The sequence below is a fragment of the Jaculus jaculus genome, chromosome 10, assembly GCF_020740685.1.
Source record: "Jaculus jaculus isolate mJacJac1 chromosome 10, mJacJac1.mat.Y.cur, whole genome shotgun sequence".
In the NCBI taxonomy this organism is placed as follows: Eukaryota; Metazoa; Chordata; class Mammalia; order Rodentia; family Dipodidae; genus Jaculus; species Jaculus jaculus.
The window spans coordinates 95,257,992-95,283,012 of record NC_059111.1 but is presented as its reverse complement, the minus strand read 5'-3'; the positions used below and the strand labels follow the sequence as shown (position 1 = coordinate 95,283,012).

General features: G+C 42.9%; 1 protein-coding gene and 1 non-coding gene across 2 annotated transcripts in view; one reads left to right on the top strand and one right to left on the bottom strand.

The window, feature by feature from the left end:
- The window catches only part of Exoc4 (exocyst complex component 4), a 771,875-nt gene that overhangs the window by 61,311 nt on the left and 685,543 nt on the right, over positions 1–25,021 (bottom strand). Inside the window, exons 16-17 of the mRNA XM_004661198.2 lie at positions 19,386–19,564; positions 14,971–15,130 (exon numbers count right to left, since the gene is read on the bottom strand). Coding sequence (XP_004661255.2) covers positions 14,971–15,130; positions 19,386–19,564 — 339 coding nt within the window. The remainder of the gene's footprint in view (positions 1–14,970; positions 15,131–19,385; positions 19,565–25,021) is intronic.
- Positions 16,522–16,641, top strand: LOC123464304. The gene has a single exon (XR_006639530.1). It is a non-coding gene; the product is annotated as a U6atac minor spliceosomal RNA (small nuclear RNA).

Genomic DNA, 25,021 nt, shown 5'->3' with positions numbered 1-25,021 from the left:
TTAGGGTAGGGTCTCACTTTAGCTTAAGCTGACCTGGAATTCACTATGTAGTCCCAGGCTGGTCTCGCACTCACAGCGATCCTCTTATTTCTGTTGGGATTAAAGATGCATGCTACTATGCCCAGCATTTTTCTTTTCTTTTCTTTTTGGACTTGCACCACTTCTTGTGGCAGGCTTACATTGGTGGTTTGGAACTGAACCCAGGTCAGCAGGCTTTGCAAGCAAGAGCCTTTAATTACTGAGTCTTCCCAACCCCTTTTCCTTTCTTATTTTGGTCAACTTTATTTAATGCTTTCTTTAATAACTTTCTTTAATACTCTCATGGGACTCATTCAGGTCTATTTTCTTCTTTGATTTCTTTGAATATGCTTATTCTGAATTCTGTTGCTGGTATTTGACTTCAGTCTCAGTGGAGATCATTAATAATAGATTAATTTTTGGAGGTGTTATCTTGTCTTTTAAAGAATACTTTATTTATGTATTTGAGAGGGAGAAAAAAATAAGAGGCCGAGAGAGAGAATGGGCATGCCAGGGTCTCTAGCCACTGTAAATGAACTTCAGAGATGTGCGCCACCTTGTTCATCTGGCTAATGTGGGTTCTAGGGAATTGAACCTGGGTCCTTAGGCTTCACAGACAAGTGCCTTAACTGCTGAGCCAACTCTCTAGCCTTTGTCTTGGTTTTCCATGTTGCTTGTGTTCTTGCATTGTGACTTACATATGTGGAACTGGTATATGGAGTGTTATTTCCTACTGTGAAATTAGTATTCAGGAAGCCAGACTAGAACCCTGGAACTTTCTGGGTTAACTTTTTACCAGCTTCATGAAGAGGCTGAAGGCTCTTGGGTATGCCACACTCACAAGAGATGACAAGCAGGCTAAGGACTCTCAGGTGCACTCAGTTCCTCAGAGATGAAAGGCAGGCTGAAGGCTCTAGGGTGCACAGAGCTCCTTAGAGATAATGGCCGGGGTGAAAATTCTCAAGTGCACAGAACTCCCAGGAGCTGAAGGGAGGGGCCAAAGGTTTAGGAGTACACAGAGTTCTCTGGAGATGAAGGAATGGACCAAAGGCTCTCTAGAGTGCAGAGCTCCTTGGAGATGAAGGGCAGTCTGAAGGCTTCTAACAAGATACACGAGCCACATAGGCAAGTCAAGTCAAGTCAGTATTCAATGTCATGTCTGATTAGGGCTTTTAGTTACTTTTGCTTTCACTGAGTGGGTATGTGTGTATGAGAGAGAGAGAGAGAAAGAGAGAGAGAGAAAAGAAGGAGGAGGAGGAAGAAGGGAGGAAGGGAAGAAGGAGGAGGGAGGGAGGGAGGGAGGTAAAAAGAAAGAGAGAGAGAGTCCTAAAGTAGAATAAGAATCTAAAAACTGGCTTGGGCATTGCATGGGTCTCAAAAGATGTGAGTTCAGGTTAGTACTTCCCTAAGAGCACCCACTTCCTACACTGGGTTATCCTGGGCACTTGTCAAAGTGTTCGTACCTGGCATAGCCTCAAACTTTTATCACAATTGTTACTGTTGGAGTCAAGGAGTTTCCATTTAAAATAGTTCCCAAGAAATTCTTACACCCTTTTGCCTTTGGGAACCACTTAATATGTTGTGTGTTGCCTTAAAAATGCAGGTGTATGCATTTGGAAGTAAGTTAGAATTTGTCAGAGATGTGGAAGAGCAAAAGCCAGGTCATGTGTGCTGTGGTTCTGACTGGGCAACAAGGAAGTGCTGCTCTGTATGACAGGCACCTGGGACCTCAGTGGGCTGACATGCAGAGGAAGGCACTCCAGGTTGAGCCAAACTAACTCCAGAGGATGGGCTGGGGAAGAGCAATCCGCAGAGCTCTCTTCGCGGGGCTTACTAAAGTACAAAACTGTCAGCCATCAGAACTCCATGGAGATCAGAGTTAGGACAGACTAACAGAAAAGATAAAGAAAGTGAGAATTAAGAGTTTAATTGAGAAGTGAAATTATATATAATAGAGACCCAATATTTACCAAATGACAGCCTTACTTTACATGGTTAAGAATATACAGACTTTGAAGTCCAGTGACCTAAGTGTAATCCTGTTTTGATTATGTGAACTCTGAATTCATTTAACCTCTTAGACTTTCCTTTTTTCTTTTTTTTTAAAAATTTTTATTAGCATTTTCCATGATTATAAAAAAATCCCATGGTAATTCCCTCCCTCCCCCCCCCGACTTTCCCTTTTTCATGTACAAGATGCAATGATAATAATAGCTACATATAGAATCTTAAGGAAGACTCAAAGAACCAATCTGGATTAAGCATTTACTATAGTTTATGTAATGAGCTCAATTATATAATATCAGTCATAATAATCACTCTCAGATTATAAAGGCAACTTATCATCATCACCCCACCATCATCATCAAAAGTAATTTTGGCTTCAAGGATAATTTACACTAAAGCCACCTGTATTTTAGGAGCTGTCCTTGTTTTAGAGAAAACAGTTTATAGACAAAGGTCTATAAGGCTAGGTATAAAAAACATTTCTTTTCTTTTAATTTTTTAAAATTTCTTTATAAACAGAAAGTTAGAGAGAGATAGATAGATAGATAGATAGATAGATAGATAGATAGATAGATAGACAGACAGACAAACATATTAAGAGAAAGGGAGGGAGAGTGGGTGTGACAGGGCCTCTAGCCATTGCAAATGAACTCCAGACACATGTGCCACTATGTGCATCTAGCTTTATATGGGCACTGGGGAATCAAACCTGGGTCCTTAGGCTTTTCTGGCAAGCACCTTAACTGCTAAGCCATCCCTCTAGCCCTAAAAACCATTTCTTGATAACTGATTTGTATTTAGCTAAGGATGTTCTCTGACATACATGTGAAAATTCATTTACAGTAGATATATTTGAATCCCAGAGCATATTTGTAAATCTTTTAGTTATATGAGCCTATTACAGAAAAAAGAAAATAACCTAATGAACTACACAGAAACTGAAACAAAATAAAATAAATTAAAACAGACAAAATAAAATCCTGGTGAGTGAGCACACAAGCTTTATGATTCCATGAGGAAAACATGCTAATAAAAATGAGTGCAGGGCTGGAGAGGTGGCTCAGCGGTTAAGGTGCTTGCCTGCAAAGCCTAATGACTCGAGTTTGATTCCCTAGTACCCATATAAAGCCAGATGCACAAAGTGGCACATGCAGATGTACAAAGTGGCACATATGTCTAGAGTTTGTTTGCAGTGGTTAGGGGCCCTGTTGTACCCATTAACAGGTGAGAGTAAATGTAAAAGAATTCAGCACATGAGGCGTTAATGTCAGAATATAGAAAATTAGGGGGAAAATGGATTAGAAAGGCAGAAACTGATATGGGGCGACACATAGGGAAGTCTGAGAGAGCACACCCCTCATGTCTGCTGTGGCCATGTGGCCCCCCTTCCACACCCAGGCTTAGTTGGTTCTGCCCTGTGAAGCCATAAAGCAAGCAGGATGCAGAAGGGAGAGGGGGCTTTCTGTGTCCCATGGAGCTGACAAGCTCGAGCTGGTCAGGCCGAGAGGTGGTATGTGAGGGAGAGGAACTGGACAAGCTGGAGACAGCATGTGAGGGAAAGGGTGCTTTCTGAGGACCACGGAGCTGGACGAGGCAGGAAGGCAGGGGAGGCTTTCTGTGTACCATGGAGCTAACAAGCTTGAGCTGGCCAGGTGTGTGTGAGGAATTATGTTTTTCTTTTTATAATACTCACCGTGCCTCTACATGGAGCATCTACATTTCAATGCTACATCTTTATTTAGAAAACAACAAAGGGTCAGCTTCTAGCATCTAGTTGTTCAGTAAGAATTCTAATAGACACAATAAATGATCATTCTTGGCTTTATTCATAGAATGAGTTTAATGCCTGTTCAGCATAGAAGTCCTTCCTTGCATGGCAGAACAGCAGCCTCACTGGGTGGCTTAATTCAATTTCCTAACTATGATGACTACCGAGGCATTGCAGGAGATATAAGTAGCACAACTTGAAGAGAGATTTTGGGCAAGTCACTTCTAATTCCTGTTGCTTGAGATCTTTATTGCATAATAATAGCACCTGCCATCTTTGCTAATTTCTGAGCAATTCCAGTTCCAGCAGACATGCTACAAAGGAAACACTGTAAGCCAGTAATCTTGAGAAATATGACATTATACACTGACACGATATACATGATATGTATATGGTGACACTAATTGAGCAAGATCAAAATGAATCTTACTTAAACAAGGGCCTTCACAGGTGAGGTATGTTTTTGAGGAATCAAACATTGTAAGCACACATTGTTAATTGTTGCTTTATGGACGATATGCAGAGCGGTAGAGCACTCTCGCTTGAATTCACAGCGCCATGCTTAAACAGTGACTGGAGACAAATGAATTGCTACAACATAGGGGAGTTGCCTTAAGTATAATGAACACAAAAAAAGGAGATCAGAAGAAAGCAGTACTGGCACAAATGGGTTAGATTTTAGAGATGTCCTAGTATTTAAACCCACATAAGTAAGACTTCTCTCAGAGGTCATGTTATAAACATTTTGTTTTCTTATTACATTTATTAGTAGGCACAATTCCGTATATCAGGAAGTAAAAGCTATGTAACTCATCATACTTACCATTTTTTTCCTGGTCAGATTTGTTAATTTTATTGGACTTGAGGAACAGTCAACTCCAGACATATGTGCCACTTTGTGCATCTGGCTTTATGTGGCTACTGGGGAATTGAATCTGTGTTATCAGGCTTTGCAAGCAAGCACCTTTGACTGTTGAGCCATCTCCAGTCCAATCACCATTTTGTCCCCCGTTTTGACTGCTAGGGATGTCAGGGTGACCTTTTGTCACTATCAAATTCAAGAGACCTATCAGAATTTTTCAGGCTGTCATCATTAAAATACCTTTTTTTTTTTTTGGCAGCAGACTGACCTCTCTTACTAAATTAATCACAAATCTACATGGCTAATTACACTGTCAAAACCACACAGATTCACAGGTAAAGCCTGCAAAGGTTGTTCACAGGTTGTCGTGGACTTACTTAGAAAGGTGGATTAAGACAAATGGCAGGATACAGTAAAGAAAACAGCAAATGGAGAGAAGAGCATTGAGGGCATGGTGTTTCTTCCTCAGAAGATATAACTCCTCTGCCGGGAAACCCAAGTAAATCTGATTTACGAGGTGGGGGCATTTGCTATTTTCAGTCAAGTCGCTTTGAAGTCTACTTGAGGAGCAGGGCCCCTTCAGACCACAGTGTCACGTCTGGATGTCTGTGGGTGTGTCCAGCAGGTGGCAGCATGACACTGCTAATCTTCTACTGCCTTGTGACTTGGTCTCTCTGAATAGGAAACCTCATAACCTTTCTTGTGGGAAAACAAAGTCATGTGCCTGTGCAGTAGGTTTGTAGGGAATAAGTGTACACAAACAGCTCCCTTGGGAGCTATTGAGCATTCTCAGCCATGCCAGAGATCAGTCCTGGATTTTGAGAAGGTGCAAGGTCAAGGATGAAGCGGGGTCTGAACGGATGAGCTTGGTTTCTGGGCTTGCTGCTGACTCGTCCCGTCTGTCGCCTTGAGTAAGGCGCCAGAGTCGTCCAGCTTATTGGAGGAGTTGGAGAAGTTAAGGTGTGGGAGCATGTAAACTTATTGGGAAGAGAGATGCTAGATGCCCATTCATAGAGCAAGAAGTGTTTCTGTGCAGGCTTTCATTCACCACCTCTTCTGGCCCTTGTCCTGCACCACGCCTTTCCTATCCCCCAGGAGCTCCCTTTCCCCATGCCCTCTACTGCTGGGTTTTCCTCGGAGCACTGCTCCCCGACTTTATCTCCAGAGGCTTTCTTCAAATTCATCTGATGCTTCACCACATCCGTATGTTAACCTCAGACTCTCCCTCAAGCTCCAGTTGTATCTCACACACCTCTGCTCCAAAGTCCCACAGGCACAGCTAGCCACTGACAACTTGCCCCACATCGAACCTGCTCCGCCCTCCCTCCGGTATGCTTGCCTTACTTGATGGTGCTGTGGTGAGATGCCCATGTCTGAGACTAGAGGGCCATCCTTGACTCCTTTTTCTTTACTTTCACGGTTCAGCCACTCTCCAAATGCTCAGTTTACATTCCTCCACCCTTCTCTGTGTCCTCCATTTCTATTAGCAGTGAGTTGATCCAGTCTTATACATCACCCCTGAGCAATCGCTTTCCACTTGAGGCCTGTCTGGGGGAGTTCCAGGAGCTATGGCACTCCACATTAAAAGAGTTCACGCCTATAGAGTCCCGTTCTACTGGGGCGGACAGATAAGGAAGATAAATAAGTCAAGTGTGTGATAACAAAATCAGTCAGGATAGGGAGAGTGTAGAGTGCTGAGGGGGAGAGGAGAAGGAAGGGATGTTTTGACTTGTGAGTGATAAAGAGCTTGAACTTCCCTTAGGTCACATCTTGTCACCATCCCTTTCCTGGAACATCTGCTCTAGTCTCTCTGTTTGAATTGAAATAGTTTTTCCATCAACCCTGGATAATTCTATTTAGTATTAATGTGAGGCATCATTTCCTCCAGAAATTCTTCCTTGATTGCTTTGCCTCTCAGGATGGATTAGGAGAACTCAAAAATAACTTGGATATCTCCTTCACAAAGTTCTCCCATTAATGTGAGTATAAAATGGGGCTATTTATTTTCTATGGTATATCATTTAGGGTTTTTAAAATTTTTAAGCTCATTTTTTAAAAGGAACAATTTATTGCAATATAATTTATCTACCATACACTCTCTACCTTTGAGGTATGCAGTTCAAGGTCATTCAGTGGATTCTGCATAATCTATATTAGTACATGCTCCTCATTCCCAAAAGAAATCCTGGAGCCATATGTATTTCCCAACAATTTTCATATTTTTAGTAACCATTACCTCTATCAATTTACCTGTTTGGGAGATTTCATAGAGAGTCACACGCTGAGTAAAGTCATGACTGACTACTTCAACTCAACCTCAGGTTTCAAGGTTCATGAATGTTGTGTCATGAGTTCCTCATGTTTCTGTGTAATCATATACTATCCAGTGTATGAAGTTACCATGTGCCCAGCAGCTGATGGTCACCTGTGTTATTCCCACTTTTTGCCTAGTATGAATCACGGTGCTACGGACATTTGGATAGAGATTTTTATGTGCCTATATGGCTTCATTTGTTTTTTATTGGACTATATCTAGAAGTAGAACTGCTGGATCACAGAATAACTTTTAGAGGAAGGGACAAATTGCTTTCTAAGGCAGCTGCCCCATGTACTTTCCTCATAGCCACAAAGGAGGGATCCACTTCCTCCATGTCCTTGTTAATCTGTGTATTGTCTTTTTTTTTTTTAAACCATTGCAGGATTATATCTCAATTTTTTTATTTTTATTTTTTTTGAGGTAGGGTCTCACTCTAGCCCAGCTGACCTGGGATTCACCATGTAGTCTCAGGGTGGCCTCGAACTCACAGTGACCCTCGTACATCTGCCTCCCGAGTGCTGGGATTAAAGGCGCGTGCCATCATGCCAAGCTCTCACTGTGGTTTTAATCTGCATTTTCCTATGTTGGGCATTTTACATAAATTACCCACTTGTATATTTTTACTGGATAAATATTCAAATTCTTTGCTTACATTAATAGACTTTGTCTTTTACAATAGTTTTAGATTCACAAAAAAAATTGAAAAGCTAATATATAGAACCCATATAATTTCTATCTAGTATTGCAAGGATAAAAGTTGCCCTATTTCTGCTGCCCTGTTTTCTAGATGCTCTGCTAACCTGCCTTTTTAAGCTTCTGTAATATGGCTTGCTTGCTGCTGCACGGAATCACAGAACTGCCATTTTGCAACTGCCTCCATTTTGTAAAAAGTATACCATGAGGACCTGACCTTTTGTACGCCCTACCCAATCAGAGGGACCCACACGAGCCCACCCCGTGGGCCCCACCCAATCAGAGGGAGCCACGCTGAAAAGCCCCTATGACTCTGCATACCTGTGGTTTTAGCCTTTATAAGCTGACCAAACCCGTTGCTAGGGGCTCTTCACCTTTCCTCCTGCGAGAGGAATCTGTGTTGAGCCCCCATGCATCGGATTCAATAAACCTCGTGCGGTTTGCATTGAGAGCGTCCTGCGTGAGTGTTCTTGGGGTCGCATAGACAGCCCTGAGCGGGGACCCCTCTGGGGAACCCCACAGTATCCCTAAAAATAATGTCTTCTTTGTATGGCATTTCAGTCATAAGAATGATTAGCCAATATCTGTAGTTTATCCGGTTTTACTTACTTTTTAACCATTGATTCCTTTTCTATTCTAGGACCTTACTCAGGACAGCCTGGTGCATTAGTTGTCTTGTCTGCTTTGCTTCTTTTGGCTATGATCACATGACCAACCTTCCATGTGTTTGATGACTTGGATAGTTTGAAGTACTGGCCGGGTACTTTATGGGCACCCCTTGAAAAGAAGTTTTCCCATGTCTTTCTCATGATTAGATTGGCATTATGGATTTTGGGAAAGGTCACAGAGGTAAAGTGCCATTTTTATCACATCCTATCAAAGCTACATACTGTCAACATGATCCATGCATTTGGATGTTCCCTTGAGAAAAGAGAGGTTGCCAATATGATATGTTATATATCACAATAAAAGCAATGTTGCTGTTTTTTGTTAGTTCTAATTGCCTCAGAGCCTACTACAGAACTGAGAAATGAGAAACTTGTTTCATCTGAAGATGGCTCCTACTTTAGATTAGTTGCTTAGGAAAACTTACAGGACTGTGAGTCAAGTATTTTGGGTCTCTTCTCAAGCCCACCTTTGGCCAGTTTTTGGTTTCTACAGGACGCCATCCCTGAGCAGCATCGGATGTAAAGACACCGTCCCGTCCAGGTGCTTCCCTGGCCTTCCAGATCACTCTCCTGTGGTTGCTTTCCTTCGTTACTGCCTGTGCCTGCTCGAGATCCCTCTCCTGGCTCCTTTTCAATATCCCAGCATCTAAACACAGGGGTACTTAAGGCCCACTTCTCAGATAGCTTCTCTTTTTCTCCGCCTGTGCTCTTAGCAAGATGCCATCCTTTCTCGTGGACCCAAATCCCATCTAGATGCTGATAGCCAGATTCTCCTGTAATGTTGTTTCTTTATTCAGTTCTTGATTTTCCTATTTGGATATGTGACAGGTACAGCCTACTTAAGGTGTCAAACTCAAAACTCTTGGTGTCTCCTCCCAACCTGTCCCCTCTTGCCCTCTATAAACTCAACTGGCCTCAGCACAGTCTGGCACATTTTCATTTCTGTTCATCAAAAACGCCTTGCGCTGAATTACTCAGTACAAAAACCTTGCAGTCATGGGCTCGCTTCTAATCCCTCAGCCCTGTCAGCTCGGCTTCTGAAATATATCCAAAGCTGACCTCTTCTCATCTTCTCTACTGTCGCCTTGCTTTGGATCGCCACTCTCTTTTCTAGAGGATTACTGCCACGGCTTTCTAGTGGAGCCTTCTATGGCCCCCTCCCCACCACACAACACAGCAGCCAGGGGGACTCACATTACGGCGCACTCCTGCCTCGAATCCTCTCACAGTTTCCTATCTCCTTTGCAGTAAAAATAAAGGCCTTTTCCATGGCCATCAAGAGTTTAGCTCCTCCGCATAACTTTGCTCACCCCATCCACACCCATCTTTCTACTGCTTTCATATGGCAAACATATCCTGCCTCTTCTTCACCTTTTCTGGTGTGGTAGTTTGAATGAATGTCCCCCAGTAGAGTCAGGAGTTTTATTCAAGCTTGTAACTTGGTGTTACAGTGGGTGGATCCTGGGGCCCAGTCCTAAGGTGTGGGGGCGGACCTGGGCTCTGTCTGGAGTTCGTGGAGTGTGCTTGCTTGTGATTGCTTTTCTCTCCGCATGCAGTTCTGTGTGTTAAGGGGACCAGCTTCTTCTGCCATTATGGAACTTCCCTGGGTCTGTAAGCTTCAAATAAACGCCATTCCCCCCATAACTTGTGCCTGGTGTGCAAGTTCATCACAGCAACGTGAAGCTGACTGTGACACCTGGTGTGGCCTTCACTAGATATGCTGACAGGTTGTCTCATTCATCTTTTAGGCTTTTCGTCAGAAGTTACCATCTCATTAATGATTCCCATGAACACTGACATTTCAGGTCACCTCCTTTATACTCTGGCTCTCTCTACCTTCCTTTCTAATTGTAGTTTTTCATCACGTGCATACCACCATCTAATAATACATTCTATCTCTTTATCTCTTTATTAGTCTATATTCTGCTTCATAACAAGTTTCCAAGTTCCTTGAGTGTGGGACTTAGAAAGACCATACCCTCAATAAAGATTTGTTGATTAGCCGGGCGTGGTGGTGCACGCCTTTAATCCCAGCACTCGGGAGGCAGAGGTAGGAGGATCGCCATGAGTTCGAGGCCACCCTGAGACTATAGAGCTACAGAGTTAATTCCAGGTCAGCCTGGACCAGAGTGAGACCCTACCTTGAAAAACCAAAAAAAAAAAAAAAAAAAAAAAGGAAAAAAAAGATTTGTTGATTGAAGACTAGGGAAATGGCTCTGGTTAAAGGCACTTGCTTGCAAAGCCTGGTTTGATTCCCCAGTAACCAAGTAAAGCCAGGTGCACAAAGTGGCACAGGCATCTGGAGTTTGTTTGGAGGGGATAGAAGCCCTGGCCTGTGCTCATATTCATCTTCTCTCTGGTTACAAATAAATAAAAACATTTAAGATATTTGTTGATGGAATGAAGAAATAATAGAATAGAGAAAAAAGCCGGGTGTGGTGGTGCACGCCTTGAATCCCAGTACTCAGGAGGCAGAGGTAGGAGGATCTCTATGTGCTCGAGGCCACCTTGAGATTACATAGTGAATTCCAAGTCAGGCTGGGCCAGAGCAAGACCCTACCTCAAAAAAACAAAAAGCAAAACAAAACAAACAAAAAACAAAAAAAAGGATAGAGAAGATGTATAGATGTTAGAACTTGTCTCCTAATCACTTAGCTTTCATTTCCTTATCTTTGTCAGATTTAAGTGGGAGACATGTGGTCTAAACAGACACAGAGGACTGATGCACCTCTGAATGAAGGAAAGAGAAAGTAAAGCAGTTGGAAAACCCAAAACTGTGAGGCCACTGTAATAGGAAAGACCAGATACAAAACTGAGAACTATAGAAGAATAGGGGAAACTGGGAAGAACTCTGCAATGTTCTTATTTTGTTTCATATATATGTTTTTGTTTGTTTGTTTGTTTTTCGAGGTAGGGTCTCACTCTGGCCCAGACTGACCTGGAATTCACTATGGAGTCTCAGGGTGGCCTTGAACTCACGACGATCCTCCTACCTCTGCCTCCCGAGTGCTGGGATTAAAGGCGTGCACCACCATGCCTGGCTTTTATTTTGTAATATTTTTAATGGAATGTTCTTTTCAAATGACAGTTTCACTTTAATCACAAACAGATACCCCTTGGGGATGTCTTTGCTCATTCACATCTGTTGTGTTGAGACTTCTACCACCTGGATTCCAAGGTGGCTTTGGTGATTTGTTTTTGGAAGAATGCATGGCAGGTCAAGTTAAGATGACCTGTGGTAGAAGGAACTATAAAAACATTTATTAACCCTCCCACACTCTAGTGAACCTGCTATGATTTTCCTGGATAACCGATCTGGTTTAAAATTATTAACAGTGGGGTCAAAACCATGACAGCACTTAAGAGACCATTATCATAGAGCACAGGAGTTCTCAGAAACTGTGGTACTGCTTAAGGTGTCTTAATCCTTTATACACCCCCCCCCCACCCTATTGGAGATACAAGAGGTAGCAACAATGCCGTCGGCAGAGGAGTCAACATTAATGAACTCACCCATATCTTTCAATGCTGTAGTGCAGAAAGGGGTTGTATTTTTGAAGTGGTCAGGAAGGCAGTACAAGTAAAAAAAAAAAAAAAAAAGAGAGACTACAAACACTTGGCAACTTCTTGTTAAATAAGATTTCTAACACATGGAAACTGGTGATTAATTACTATGTTGGAAGATAACATTCCTATAGAGATTTGCAAGAAATACAGATGCTGTCCATACTTGATTAAACACTGCTTAAGGAATGCTGATGCACACTTTTACAGTGTAGTCTTTCTGGTTACTTTGGTATTATTGAATTATCCAAATTCAGTAGAACGGATGGAGCCTTTTTCAAAAAAACTATCCCTACCAAAAAAAAGAGGGGGAAATAGGGCCATAAAGTATGTTGTATGATAGCCAGAGAAAATGACAGACTATGAAATGGTAGGGCTACATGATTACTTTTGGTGGGAAAAATGGGCAATACTTTTAAATTTTATTTTATTTATTAGAGGGAGGGAGGGAGGGGGAGAGAGAGAGAGAGAGAATGAGAGTGAGAGACAGACAGAATGGGCACACCAGGGCCTCCAGCCACTGCAAATGAACTCACAGATGCCACCTTGTGCGTCTGGCTTTATGTGGGTACTGGGAAATCAAACCTGGGTCCTCTGGCTTTGCTGGCAAGTGCCTTAGCCATTAAGCCATCTCCCTAGCTCCTGAGATACTGTTTCTTTATGAGCCGCTCCTGGGGGATCATGGCTGCTGGTTAGTACTTCCAGGGCACTGAAGCTAAAGTGGCTTATCATCATGTGAGCCTTGCGTCAACACCTAAATGAGTCTTGATTTCTTCTGTTCATTTATTCAGCACACCTAGTACTGAGGAAAGTTCTGTCCTCTGGGGGTTTAGCATCTAGTAAGGAAATGGCTACTGAACCAGGTGGGGAAGGACAGACAACAGTACTCTATGCTGGCCTTCCTAAAAAGAGCTTCCTAAAGAGCAATAGGACAAGTGCCTCTCCTAGGTGGTTCTGCTTCCCTTTTACTTGCTCCTCGGACACAATTCAAAACCCAACTGTGACAGGCAGGAATCAGTTGTCATCCAATTATGTTCAGTGAGACCCTTTACTGGAACATGGCCCACTGATGCCCGTCTCACCACTGCCCACACAGCACTGAATGACTTAGATACTGTGTTTTGTACTATGCATTTGCACCCCACACTGTCTGCCAAGAACTTGTGTTAATTTACTTATTTCAGCTAAATAAAAAAAAAATCATTTAAAGAAGGATGATTGAATTTTGAAATTATATTCCTCAGGGACTTAGTAATGGTTCTCTGTATCCCTCAGGCCTCCATGTTCTTAAATTCCCCTTGTCAATGTTATTATGAATAGACTAATTCAATAATGAGATCATTTCCCATAAGAATGGCCAAATAAATGCAGCATTCAGTCACACCTGGTTTCCCTAATCTGAACAAGGAAGGCTTTCCACCAAATTTATCCTAAAACAGGGAATTTAATGAACACATGCATGTGCACACAGACAGACAGACAGACAGACAGACAGACAGACACACACACACACACACACACACACACACACACTCCATATCTCTCTCTCTTTCCTGTACATAGGAGGAAAAAGATGGAGAGGAAAGGTCAGAGAAGCAGAGGGATGAGGAAGCAAGACAACAGATAGATTAAGGAAAAGAGGTAAAAAATGAATACAAATGGGTCACTTTTTAAAAATTCCAAAATATATATCTTCATATCTATCAAAATAACATAATATTTTATCATTCTCTTAAATATGTCAAGAATTGTTTTAATTTTCCTGAACTTCTAAGAGAATCTAAAAATCAAATAAAAAGGAAGAGAAATAAACATTCTGGACTATAGAAAGGGGTTTGGAAAATGAAGAAATTTATGGTATAATTCACTAACTATAGATAATAGCATGGAGGGAAGGGCTACCAAAATTATCCATTTTCTTCCAAAACTATTTGAATTTTCACTAAAGCAGCAAAGAGTTGATTACTTAATGCACAATATTGAGACCAACTGAAGTGAAAACAAAATTAATTTTCAATTTTGAAAGTGGGCTGGAGAGATGGTTTGGTGGTTAAAGGCACTTGCTTGCAAAGACTAAATGCCTGGACTCAATTTTCCAGTACCCACATAAAGCCAGATGCACCAAGTGGCACATGCATCTGGAGTTCGCTTACAGCAGTAAGAGGCCCGGGCACGCCCATTCTCTCTGTCTCTCTTCTTACAAAAGAAATAAAAATATTTTAAAAAACATTAACAATTGAAATTAGCAAACCTAGAGAAGAAAAATGAGAGAGATGGTTAACAACTTCTCTCCCAGTAGAAATAAGACTACATCACTTTCAATTGGAAAAAAAAAAAGGCTGGAGTGGTGATGGAACAAGCTCATGTAAACGTTAAGTTCAATATTCATTGACTACCACATGAAGAAAAAGATGGAAAAACTTTAACTGTTCAAAACATTGCAAAGAATTACAAAATGAATTATGATTCTCGTTTACTATGGACTATTTTCACATTTATTAAAGTAATGTTTTCAAGGAGTATTAATGAGCATTAGAGAGCCATGTTTTCATGTTTGTTGATAAGAGAAAATACAATAGAATAAATTTAAAATTATATTAACATAGTTTCACTTTTTTAAAAAGACAAGTCATTTGCATGTATATGTGTAAAAATTCACACATACATACAGCATGTGCACCAAAAGTCAGGAAATATATATCAAATGTTGTTGTCTCTAGGCCAAAGGTTTATGAGCAATTTCTATGGTTTTCTTTGTATCTTACCTTGTGTATTACGTACAAGGAACATATTATCACTTTTTACTCAGGATAGTGACTAAAGCTTTGCAATAATAATGATGAGGTTAGACAGTTAAAAAAAAAAAAAACTAACTTCCAGATGGATGTTACAATTTCAAAAGGGTTTTGTGGAATTACCTTCCTTGTCATCTAAGAACATCTATTAGTGGTCTTCTTCTTTTTTCCTAATTTTAGAAAAAAAGTTTTGAAGCACCAAGAAGCTATTTAAAAGAATACCTCATTACAGGCAATGAGCTTTGATGTAAGAAACTGAACCCAACATTCCCTTGTACCTTGCAAAGTCCAGGTCAGCTTCCCGTGACATTGTGATGTTGGTCAAATTTTGTTGAAGGACAAAAATGTTCCGACACATCTTCTTGATGCCAGACTCACTGATGCGCCTGAAGTATTGGGCCCCGTTAATGAGGATGCAGGAGATGAGGTGTCCCAGGCCTGTGGGGTCAGTGCAGTGCAGTGAAGACGGAAGAGAAGATAGGTTAGTCACAATTGGCAGGAGTATAAGATTGGTCTTTATGATCTTCCGAAAACTGAAATGACTCAAGAAAACACGTCAGCTAGGTGGGTGTACAGGTTAATCATTATAACAGTGTCAGAGTACCTTTACAATGTGTTGGTGGTTGCAGATGGGTAGAGCGTATGTAGTTAAAACCTGGTATGCTCACTCCACGAGCACTGCCACATTCACCTAGAGATACTGTGCTCAAGGGCTTCAAGAACATGGGCATGTACAGGACCTCCTACCTGTATATACATATTTTTGTTTATTTTTATTTTTTTATTTGAGAGCGACAGGCATAGAGAGAAAGAGGCAGAGAGAGAGAGAGAGAGAGAGAGAGAGAGAATGGGCGCACCAGGGCCTCCAGCCACTGCAAACGAACTCCAGATGCGTGTGCCCCCTTGTGCATCTGGCTAATGTGGGTCCTGGGGAATCGAGCCTCGAACCAGGGTCCTTAGGCTTCACAGGCAAACGCTTAACCGCTAAGCCATCTCTCCAGCCCTTCAAGTATTTTTATTTATTTATTTGAGAGAGAGAGACCAAGGCAGAGAGAGTGAAAGAGAGAAGGAGAGAATGGGCATGCCAGGGCCTCCAGCCACTGCAAACGAACTCCAGATGCATGTGTCCCCTTGTACATCTGGCTAATGAGGGTCCTGAGGAATTGAGCCTCGAACTGGGGTCCTTAGGCTTCACAGGCAAACGCTTAACCACTGAGCCATCTTTCCCACCCCTACCTGTATATACAGACGCGTGGGAAGCAGAGAAGTGCACAAGGGCATACCATGATCTGCTCCCACGCACGAAACACAGAGAGGGGCACTTTTGGCTCAGGAACTGATTGGAAGCCTACATATGTAAAAACAGATCAATCATCCAAAATTGAGCATTAACTATAATGCTATGACACCTCAATAGTTCTAAATAAAAAATCAATAAAAATGGGTTCCTGTGGGCTGGAGAGATGGCTCAGTGGTTAAGCGCTTGCCTGTGAAGCCTAAGGACCCCAGTTTGAGGCTCGATTCCCTAGGACCCATGTTAACCAGATGCACAAGGGGCTGCATGTGTCTAGAATTTGTTTGCAGTGGCTGGAGGCCCAGGCGTGCCCATTTTCTCTTTCTCTCTATGTCACTCTTAAATAAATAAATAAAAATGAACAAAAAAATTTAAAGAAAAAGGGTTCCTGAGCCAGACGGATGAAAGGTGACGAAAGTGCAAGGTCACATATGCCCACGAGGTGGCACAAGCATCTGGAATTCAAAAGCACCAGCTGAGGCCCAGGTTTGCCAATTCTCTCTCTCTCTAAAATAATAAATAAAATGGGTTATTGATATTGTATGAAAGGGGAGAAGGTTAGTATTCCCCTTGACAAGGATGGAAGAGGCCCTTGGGCCTTACAACGTGCATACAGTTAAGGCATTGACACCTACTTATCTAACCACTGGTTTTTTTTTTGTTTTGTTTGTTTTAAGGAATAAAAAGGGTTACTGGGCTGGGGTGTGGTGTCACATACATTTGGGAGGCTGAAGTAGGAGGATCACTGTGTGTTTGTGGCCAGCCTGGATTAGAGCAAGACCCTACTTTGAAACGTCCCTCCCCCCTCAACAAAGAACGGGTTACTGGGCCGGGTGTGGTGGTGCACACCTTTAATGCCAGCGCTTGGGGGGCAGAAGTAGGAAGATCGCTGTGAGTTCGAGGCCATTCTGAGACTATATAGTGAATTCCAGGTCAGCCTGGGCTAGAGTGAGACCATACCTCAAAAAAAACCATGAAAAAAAGGGGGTAATTATTGGCAGTAAAGCTAATGACCTCAGCACTGGGCTACGACAGGGCGCATATGTAAAGACACAAAGAGTGAAGGAAAAGGAAAGCGGACGCCTCTGTTGACTTCGGGAGGCCCCTGCGGCTATTTCTGGGGCTCTCTAAGCCCCTACATCCGAAGCATGGTCTCACAGCCTGGGAAACCAGGCAGAGAGCAGCGCAGGTCCTTTAAGAGGCCTCACGTAATTAAGCTGAGGGTAATGGTTCAAAACAACGTGAAGCTGGATTTTATTCTAAATACTCCCGAAGTAAATGTTGTTGACCTCGAACAAGACATTTCCCTCAAAACTTTGATGTCGCTCTGAGCAGTCACAAGTGGCCTATTGTTTTGTTTTTCTGCTTTGCTGGAGTCTGAGTCCCTCAGGGCAACTGTGGTTGGGATCAGCATGCAGGGCACATCTTTGGGTTCAGTGGCTTCCTGTCTTCAACATGAGATTCTTCTCGACTGAGATGAAAGCAGAAAAGGCCAAGAAAAAGGCATTCTTGCTTCATATGCCCTCCCCCACTGCTTCGAGACCACAAACCTGACTACACTTACTATTTAAAGGGAAGAAAGATTTTCGCTCGCAAAGAAAGAGAAACACAATCGTGGAATCCACAAACATCACTCAGATGAAGACACTCTCTGGGTCAGGTCTTGTTTTTCCATAGAGTATAACGTGGTCTACCAAAAGTATGGGGGCATCCTCTGTGAGGCATAAAAACATGAACAACTTACAATGGACACGTTACTGCGGATGTTTTTATATGCAGGGCTTGAGGGAGCTACAGTCGGGAGCAGAGAAGGAAAGGTGACTCCGACTGCTCAGGTGGACACAGCAGCCTTGTTGCCCAAGACTTTAAATAGATTCCCAAACGCGTGGTGCCTTGGGGCTAGCCAATAGCTCAGCCTTGAATCCCTGGCATTTCTGTCTGACTTAAAATTTTCTTCAGAACCCATTTCTATCCATACTGGTGACTCTCCTTTTTTCATTTAATGGTAAATAGGATTTAGGGTTCCAAATTTGCTGTAAAGCAACTCTTTCACAAAGAACCATTGGCCATCTTCAGTTGGCAACAGTCTTTGGGTAGCATTCCTTCTAAAATGGCTAAAATTATACTAGCTTAACACTGTGTGAGAACACAGACACTTTTGGTACCCAGGCCTGAATAAACCCAAATACGTGAAACAGGAATGTAATTTGAACTCCTATCTAGGATAGTTTGGAGAACTGTGTCCCAGAGGCTCACGTAGTCAGAGCCTGGTTCCTGTTTGGAAGTGGTGGGATCTTTAAGGACATGGAACCCCGTGGGACTTTCTGTCGGGGACTGTCCTTGAAGGGGGCTGGCTGGGGGACCCTGGCATATTCTTTCTGTTTTGCTTCCTGGCCACGAGGTCAGCTGTTTGCTCTGTTACTAGTTTCAGCCGCTGCCTTTAGCCCCCCCACCAACCTCCACACCTAAATGCTATGGGGCGCCTTGACCATGGATTAGCACAGAAGCCTTTTCTCCTTGTAAAAGGTACTTTCCCTGGGTATTTTAGTAGACATGGTCCTATGGGTGGGAATTCAGCAGGAGGAAATATTTGACCAGCACTAAACTTATAAAATTGTGAGGTGGGGTGGGGATGGGGTGGCTGGAGAGATGGCTTAGTGGTTAAGGCACTTGCCTGCAAAGGCAAAGGACTCAGGTTTGATTCCCCAGGACCCAAGTGAGCCAGATGCATATGGTAGTGCATGTGTCTGGAATTCGTTTGCAGTGGCTGGGTGTCCTGGTGCACCCATTCTCTCTTTCTCTCCTTCCCTCCCTCACTCATCCTCTCTCTGGCTCAAATAAATAAGTAAATAAAAATAAAAAACGTTTGCAATTGTGAGGGCAGACAGACATATATAGGTAATTCTGCCTCTCATGCCCTTCTGCCGCCTGAGCCTTGCAGGCACCCATCTAGGCAGCCTGCCTGAGAGCTGTATCTATTCTTATCAGGGGATCCAACTCCCCATCCCGTGATCAGGTTGGCTGACAGATGTTTTCAAGGTTCTCTTCATCGCGTGTGCCTTCTCTTTTCTTTATTTTATTTTTAAATGAGTTCCTCTTGAATTAATTCATGGTCTAATCTGCACATTTACCTAAGTCTCATGAGTGGCATGTCAAAGGAGGCACAAGGGAGACATCTGCATTATCTTGGATTGAATCTCCCTATCAGCCAGGAGCAGGTGGTGGTCATGTGATCTGCCCACTCATGTGGAGAGGATGCTCAATACTGAAGTTCTACTCCAAACAAGCCGACAAAAAAAATTTTTTCCTACATGTTATGAACTTAAGTGATGCAGAAATGTGGTAAAACCTCCACCCTTTCCTCCCCCAAACACTCCTGAGACAGAGGCAGGCTCTGACCTTCAAAGATGTATTGGAACTTGTGCTGCTGAAGGCTGGCGCTCATGGCCTCTTCCATGGCACTGATGTCTTTGTTGAGCTTGACCACCAGAGGGTCATAATCCATGCTTTCCACATTGGCCACGATGGCGTAGTTCCCCTCCTTTGCCAGAGGGATGAGATAGTGGAAACAGTGAACTCTGAAAAACAGAGGGGTGAAAGAATGAAAACTCATGCCTTTTTAGTAAAAACAACGATGTTATGAAACAGTACCAAATTATTCCAAGTAGTGGAGGCCTGTAAACTTTTACATCCTCCCCCTAATCAGTTTTTTAAAATATTCTTTTTGTTTTTTGTTTTTGTTTTTGTTTTTATTTTTGAGGTTAGGGTTTCACTTTGGCTCAGTCTCACCTGGAACTCACTATGGGGTCTCAGGGTGGCCTCAAACTCACAGCGATCCTCCTACCCTGCCTCCCAAGTACTGGGATTAAAGGCATGCGCCACCACGCCTGGCTTTTTTAAAAAATATTTTTATTTATTTATGAGAGAGAGAGGGGAGCAGATAGAGAGGGGGAGAGAAAATGGGTACACCAAGGCCTTCAGCTACTTGCAAATGAATGCCATATGTATGCACCACCTTATGCATCTGGCTTACGTGGGTCCTGGAGAATTGAACCTGGGCCCTTTGGCTTTGTAGGCAACCACCTTAACAACTAAGCCATTTCCCCTGCCCAGTCTTGCTTTAAAAAATGTTTTTTTGTTCGTTTTTATTTTATTTGAGAGTGACAGACAGAGAGAGAGAATGGGCGCGCCAGGGCCTCTAGCCACTGCAAACAAACTCCGGATGTGTGCACCCCCTTGTGCATCTGGCTAACGTGGGTCCTGGGGAATCGAGCCTCAGACTGGGGTCCTTAGGCTTCACAGGCAAGCGCTTAACCACTAAACCATCTCTCCAGCCCCCAGCCTTTTTTAAAAAAAAATTTATTTGTTTATTTACCTATCTGGCAGGGAAACAGGAGAGAGAGAGAGAGAGAGAAAGAGAGAGAGAGAGAGAGAGAGAATGGGCACGACAGGGCCTCCAGCCATTGCAAATGAACTCCAGACACATGCACCCCCTTGTGCATCTGGCTAACATGGGACCTGGGGAATTGAACCTAGGTCCTTTGGCTTTGCACGCAAATACCTTAACCGCTAAGCAATCCCTCCAACCCAGCCTTTTTTTTTTTTTTTTTTTTAACAGAAATGCAATCTTACTTAATAAAGTGTGGAGTTAGTAGGATTCTATGGTATGTATTTTACATGGACACTCTTGGTAAGGAGCCTACATAAGGCAAATGCACAGGACCTGATGCAAAGGAAGTTGACGGTAAATACTTCCAATCACCAATTTTATATTAATTATTGCTTGAAGAAATCACCTATTTAGAAAGTTGTTAGAAGCTGTGCTAGGAAGCATGAGATCGTTTGTAGCACTAAAGACTCCACAGCCTCGTAGGGCATACCAAGGACAAAAATGACCAAAGGAGGACAGCTTCTTAGTCAAAGCCTGTTCACACAGGGACATGGAACTTGGTCAGAGGTATCAGGAAAAGTTCATGACAGCAGGAGATCCTGAAACCTTTCTGAGTACACATGAGTGGGCTTGCAGAAGGAGGCTGTTTCTATGTTGCAGCGGTCTGAGTTAGTGGGTCCTAACTAATTCTTAGGTTCCTTGTAGTTCATATTGGTAAATGCCACAGGAGTCTGCGGTGGCTGAAAACTGTTATGTCCCCACAACCTGTTTCAGTTGCAACGAAAGGAAGTTGCAGTCCAAAGGCCACCACACATACAGGTATTTATTCTGGCAATACAAAAACGTGAAACAGAATGAAACCTCCAAGCCAGCACCATGCACTGGCTGGCAGTTCAGTGTGGTCTACAAGCTCAGGGACATCCTAACTCACAATTTCAGGGGGCGCTCTTCTGCTCTCAATGGAGGGTTCACTGCAGGTGGCCATAAGGTGAGTCCAGAGCCAGGCCCCTGCAAGTACAAGAGTTGGCACTAGGTAACAGGAAATGTTCCCAATGAGCCTTGTGCATTGCTCCTAATGGTACGACCTACCACCCTTCCTTTTTGTTTTCTCAAACGTCAGGCTTCCTGGCAAGAATTTACAATAAGACCCCCTCCCATTTAGTACCTAGTTCTATGGGTTTTGATGAAGCCTACAGATGCATAGCCACTACCACAATACGAATGTCAGCCCCCACACTTCCTGTTTTTTGCAGTCAGGCCCCATCGATGCACCAAGCCTCTGGTAATCCCTCAGTTTTGCACAGAATGCTGTGGGAGTGAAACCATGTAGTTTGTATAACCTGTTGAGTTGGGCTTCTGTGGTGATGAACCTTCGCTGTCAACTTGACTGGGGTTGGATTCATATAGGAGACTCTCCTCTCTGAGTGTGTCTTTTGAGGGGTATTTCTGGAGAGGTTTAACAGAGGAGAAAAGACCCACTCTGGCTGTGGGTGGTACTGTTTTATAATGGGACTGCTAAATCATACAGTGAGGGCAGTTTTAATTTTGGGAGAAACACATGCTACCCTGAAGAGCTGAGCCATTTTGCTCTCCTACCAGGGATCCACAGGTGAGCTGTGGACAACTGTGCATCCCTGGTGGCTCGGCTCTGTATCCTAACCAGTGCTTAGAGTGTTGCTTACAAAGGGTCCTTCGGGTAGTACCTCATGTGGTGTTAGCTTGCATTTTTCTAATGTGTTAGCAGGTGAGCCTTTTCCATGCGCTTACTTCCCCATCCAACTTTGTGCATGTGTCTGTTCACATCATCTGCCCAACTTTTAAAAATTGGACTGTTTGGGCTGGAGAGGTGGCTTAGTGGTTAAATGCCTGTGAAGCCTAAGGACCCTGGTTCGAGGCTCAATTTCCCAGGACCCATGTGAGCCAGATGCACAAGGGAGCACATGAATCTGGAGTTCGTTTGCAGTGCCTGGTGACTCTGGTGTGCCCATTCTTTCCCTCTCTCCCTCCCTCCCCTTCTCTCTCTCTGCCTCTTTCTCTCTGTCCGTCGCTCTCAAATAAATAAAAATAAACAGAAAATTTTTTTTTAACTGGACTGTTTGTTTACTCATTAAGTTTTGAGCATTATTTATATATTCTGGGTTCAGGTCTCTTGCCAAATACACATCCTACAAATATTTTCTCTGTTTTTAGCTTATGTTTTCATCTGAACAATGTCTAACTTCACCTTCCAAGTGCTAGGATTAGGAATGCATCACCAAACCCACATTACATACTTCTACGAGACCTCACCCCTTTGTGTGTGGTTCTGAGGATTAAACCCAGGGCCTTGAGCATTCTAGGCACTCTATCTGCACCAACTTTGATGATGTTTTGTACGTAATCATGATATATTTATAATCTGCTCATGTAAGGGGATAAAAAGAGACTGACTACTGCTCATTTTCACCTATAGGTGCTCATCCCAATAGCTGCTAATTAAACTACTGAGTAATTTCAGCAATAAAACAATCTGACATTCACGAGCTGTTTGGCAAAGGTACGGTTCAGATCAAGGTGTTAATAAAGGTACTGGTCAGAGCCCCTTCTCAAATGTGACCTGTCCGGTATAATGAAAGTTTACTAACCCCTGGAATGGGATTCATGACGATGGCTATGAATTGCTACTGTGCGGAGATTAAAATGAAGAAGCACGTAGAGGAATTCAAGGCATATATATTCAAGTATTTCTGAAGCACGGTATGGATAGCGTAACCACGGACAATGGGAACACCAGGTTAAAAGGCATGGAGCTGTAGGTAGAGGAAGGCTCTGAGCAAGGCTGAGTGGTTCCTTTCTGCAGCACACAGACCACGTGGCAGAGGTGTTAGGTAGGCTTGGGGTAATGGGCAGTGGCATGCCATTGTACACTTCAAAGGTCATCAGTAGAGCATGAGGCACTTTTTAAAAAAATATTTATTTCATTTGAGAGGGGGAAACAGGCAGAATTAGAGAGACAGAGAGAGAGAATGGGTGCGCCTGGGCCTCCAGCCACTGCAAACGAACTCCAGGTGCATGTGCCACCTTCTGCATCTGGCTTACATTGAACCTTTGGCGTTGCAGGCAAGTGCTTTAACAGGTAAGCCATCTCTCCAGCCCAAGAGCATGAGCCTTTTAAAGGCCATCTAAGGAATGCAGACTTGTGTTGACAGCCACAGGAAGCTTTAAGAGAACTTTCAGAGGTAAAAGAATGATACGTTCATATACTGTGAGCTTTGGCCACATCACTCTGGAACGATTTTAGAGTGACCAATCAAAGCAGAGGCAGGCTAGGACACTGTGATTCACTGGAGGGAAAGCCTGTGAGAAAGATCCTCAAGCTGGGGGCCTGGAGGAGAGGTAAGCACTGCTGAGCATATTAGTATCTTCTCCCCAAATTTTTAGAGCTATGAAAAGAAAGTCATCAGCAGTGCATGTCAAATTCAAACAAAGTTGTATTTCATTTTATTTTTTTAAATTCTGGTGTGCTGTTGCTGACCTTACAGTGACTTTGGCATTAAGATTTTCTGCAAACAGTGCTGATTGCACAGCGGGATGGTTGATTTTCAGAAAGCGCACACGGGATCTCAATGGGGCCAGGCGGTTGCTGGTGAGCCCGCTCCCAGCCCTCCTGATGGTGACTGAAATCAGCTCGTAAAGGTGACATTCTTTGTGTCCTAGACCTAAATGGCAACTGATTTTTCTTCTTCTAAAGTTCAATTATGAAAGGAGCCCTCAACAACTTTTAATGGTCTCTGCATGTCTTTCATCTCTTGGGGTGTCATCTGCCTTACGCCTCAAACTGGACAGGGGAATGCTTGGTGGTTAAATGTGCCCTATAACGATACAGGTAAAATGTCAAAAGCTCTTGATGGGTTCTTCAATACAGAACGTGCTGGAAGAGGACATCTATTTGTTTTTTTGCTTTGAATTTTTACAATAGCAAAGAAAAGTATGGGCTATGGATATAAAGATATTTTTGGGAAAACTTTGGCATTTGAAGTTGTTCTGGATTTTGGCTGGCAAAAACCCTTTAACATTTAATATATATATTTTTGTTTGGTTGGTTCTTCTGTTATCTTTTATTAGTGTCTTCAAGGCTAAAAGTGTCGGAGATATTACCAGGCCAACCACTTCATCACACAAACTCCAGGACAGCAGGGCCTCAGTTGTAACTCAACTCACAGCAAGATGAAAGGATGGCTCAGAACAAATGTCAACCAACTATCACGATAAGGATGATGTGGGTCACATACTCTGAAAAGTATGGTAGACTTACAAGTAGACAGCCATGTGAAAACACAACCAATTCGTTTTCCTTAATGAGAACATCCTTTTTTAAAAACACATTTTATTTATTTATTTGTGAGTAGAAAGAAAGAGAGAATAAATGAATGAAGTCGGGTGTGCCAGGGCCTCTGGCCACTGAAATGAACTCCAGATGTATGTGGCACATTGTGCATCTGGCTTTTCTGGGGACTCAAATCCAGGTCTTTAGGCTTTGAAGGCAAGTGCCTTAACCTCTGAGACATCACTCCAGCCTGAGAACGTCGTTTGTTTAGTGGAATAACACTTATTTTTATCTGGGTTTGTTTTAAAGCCATTAGAAGCGATCACTTTTTTTTTTCTC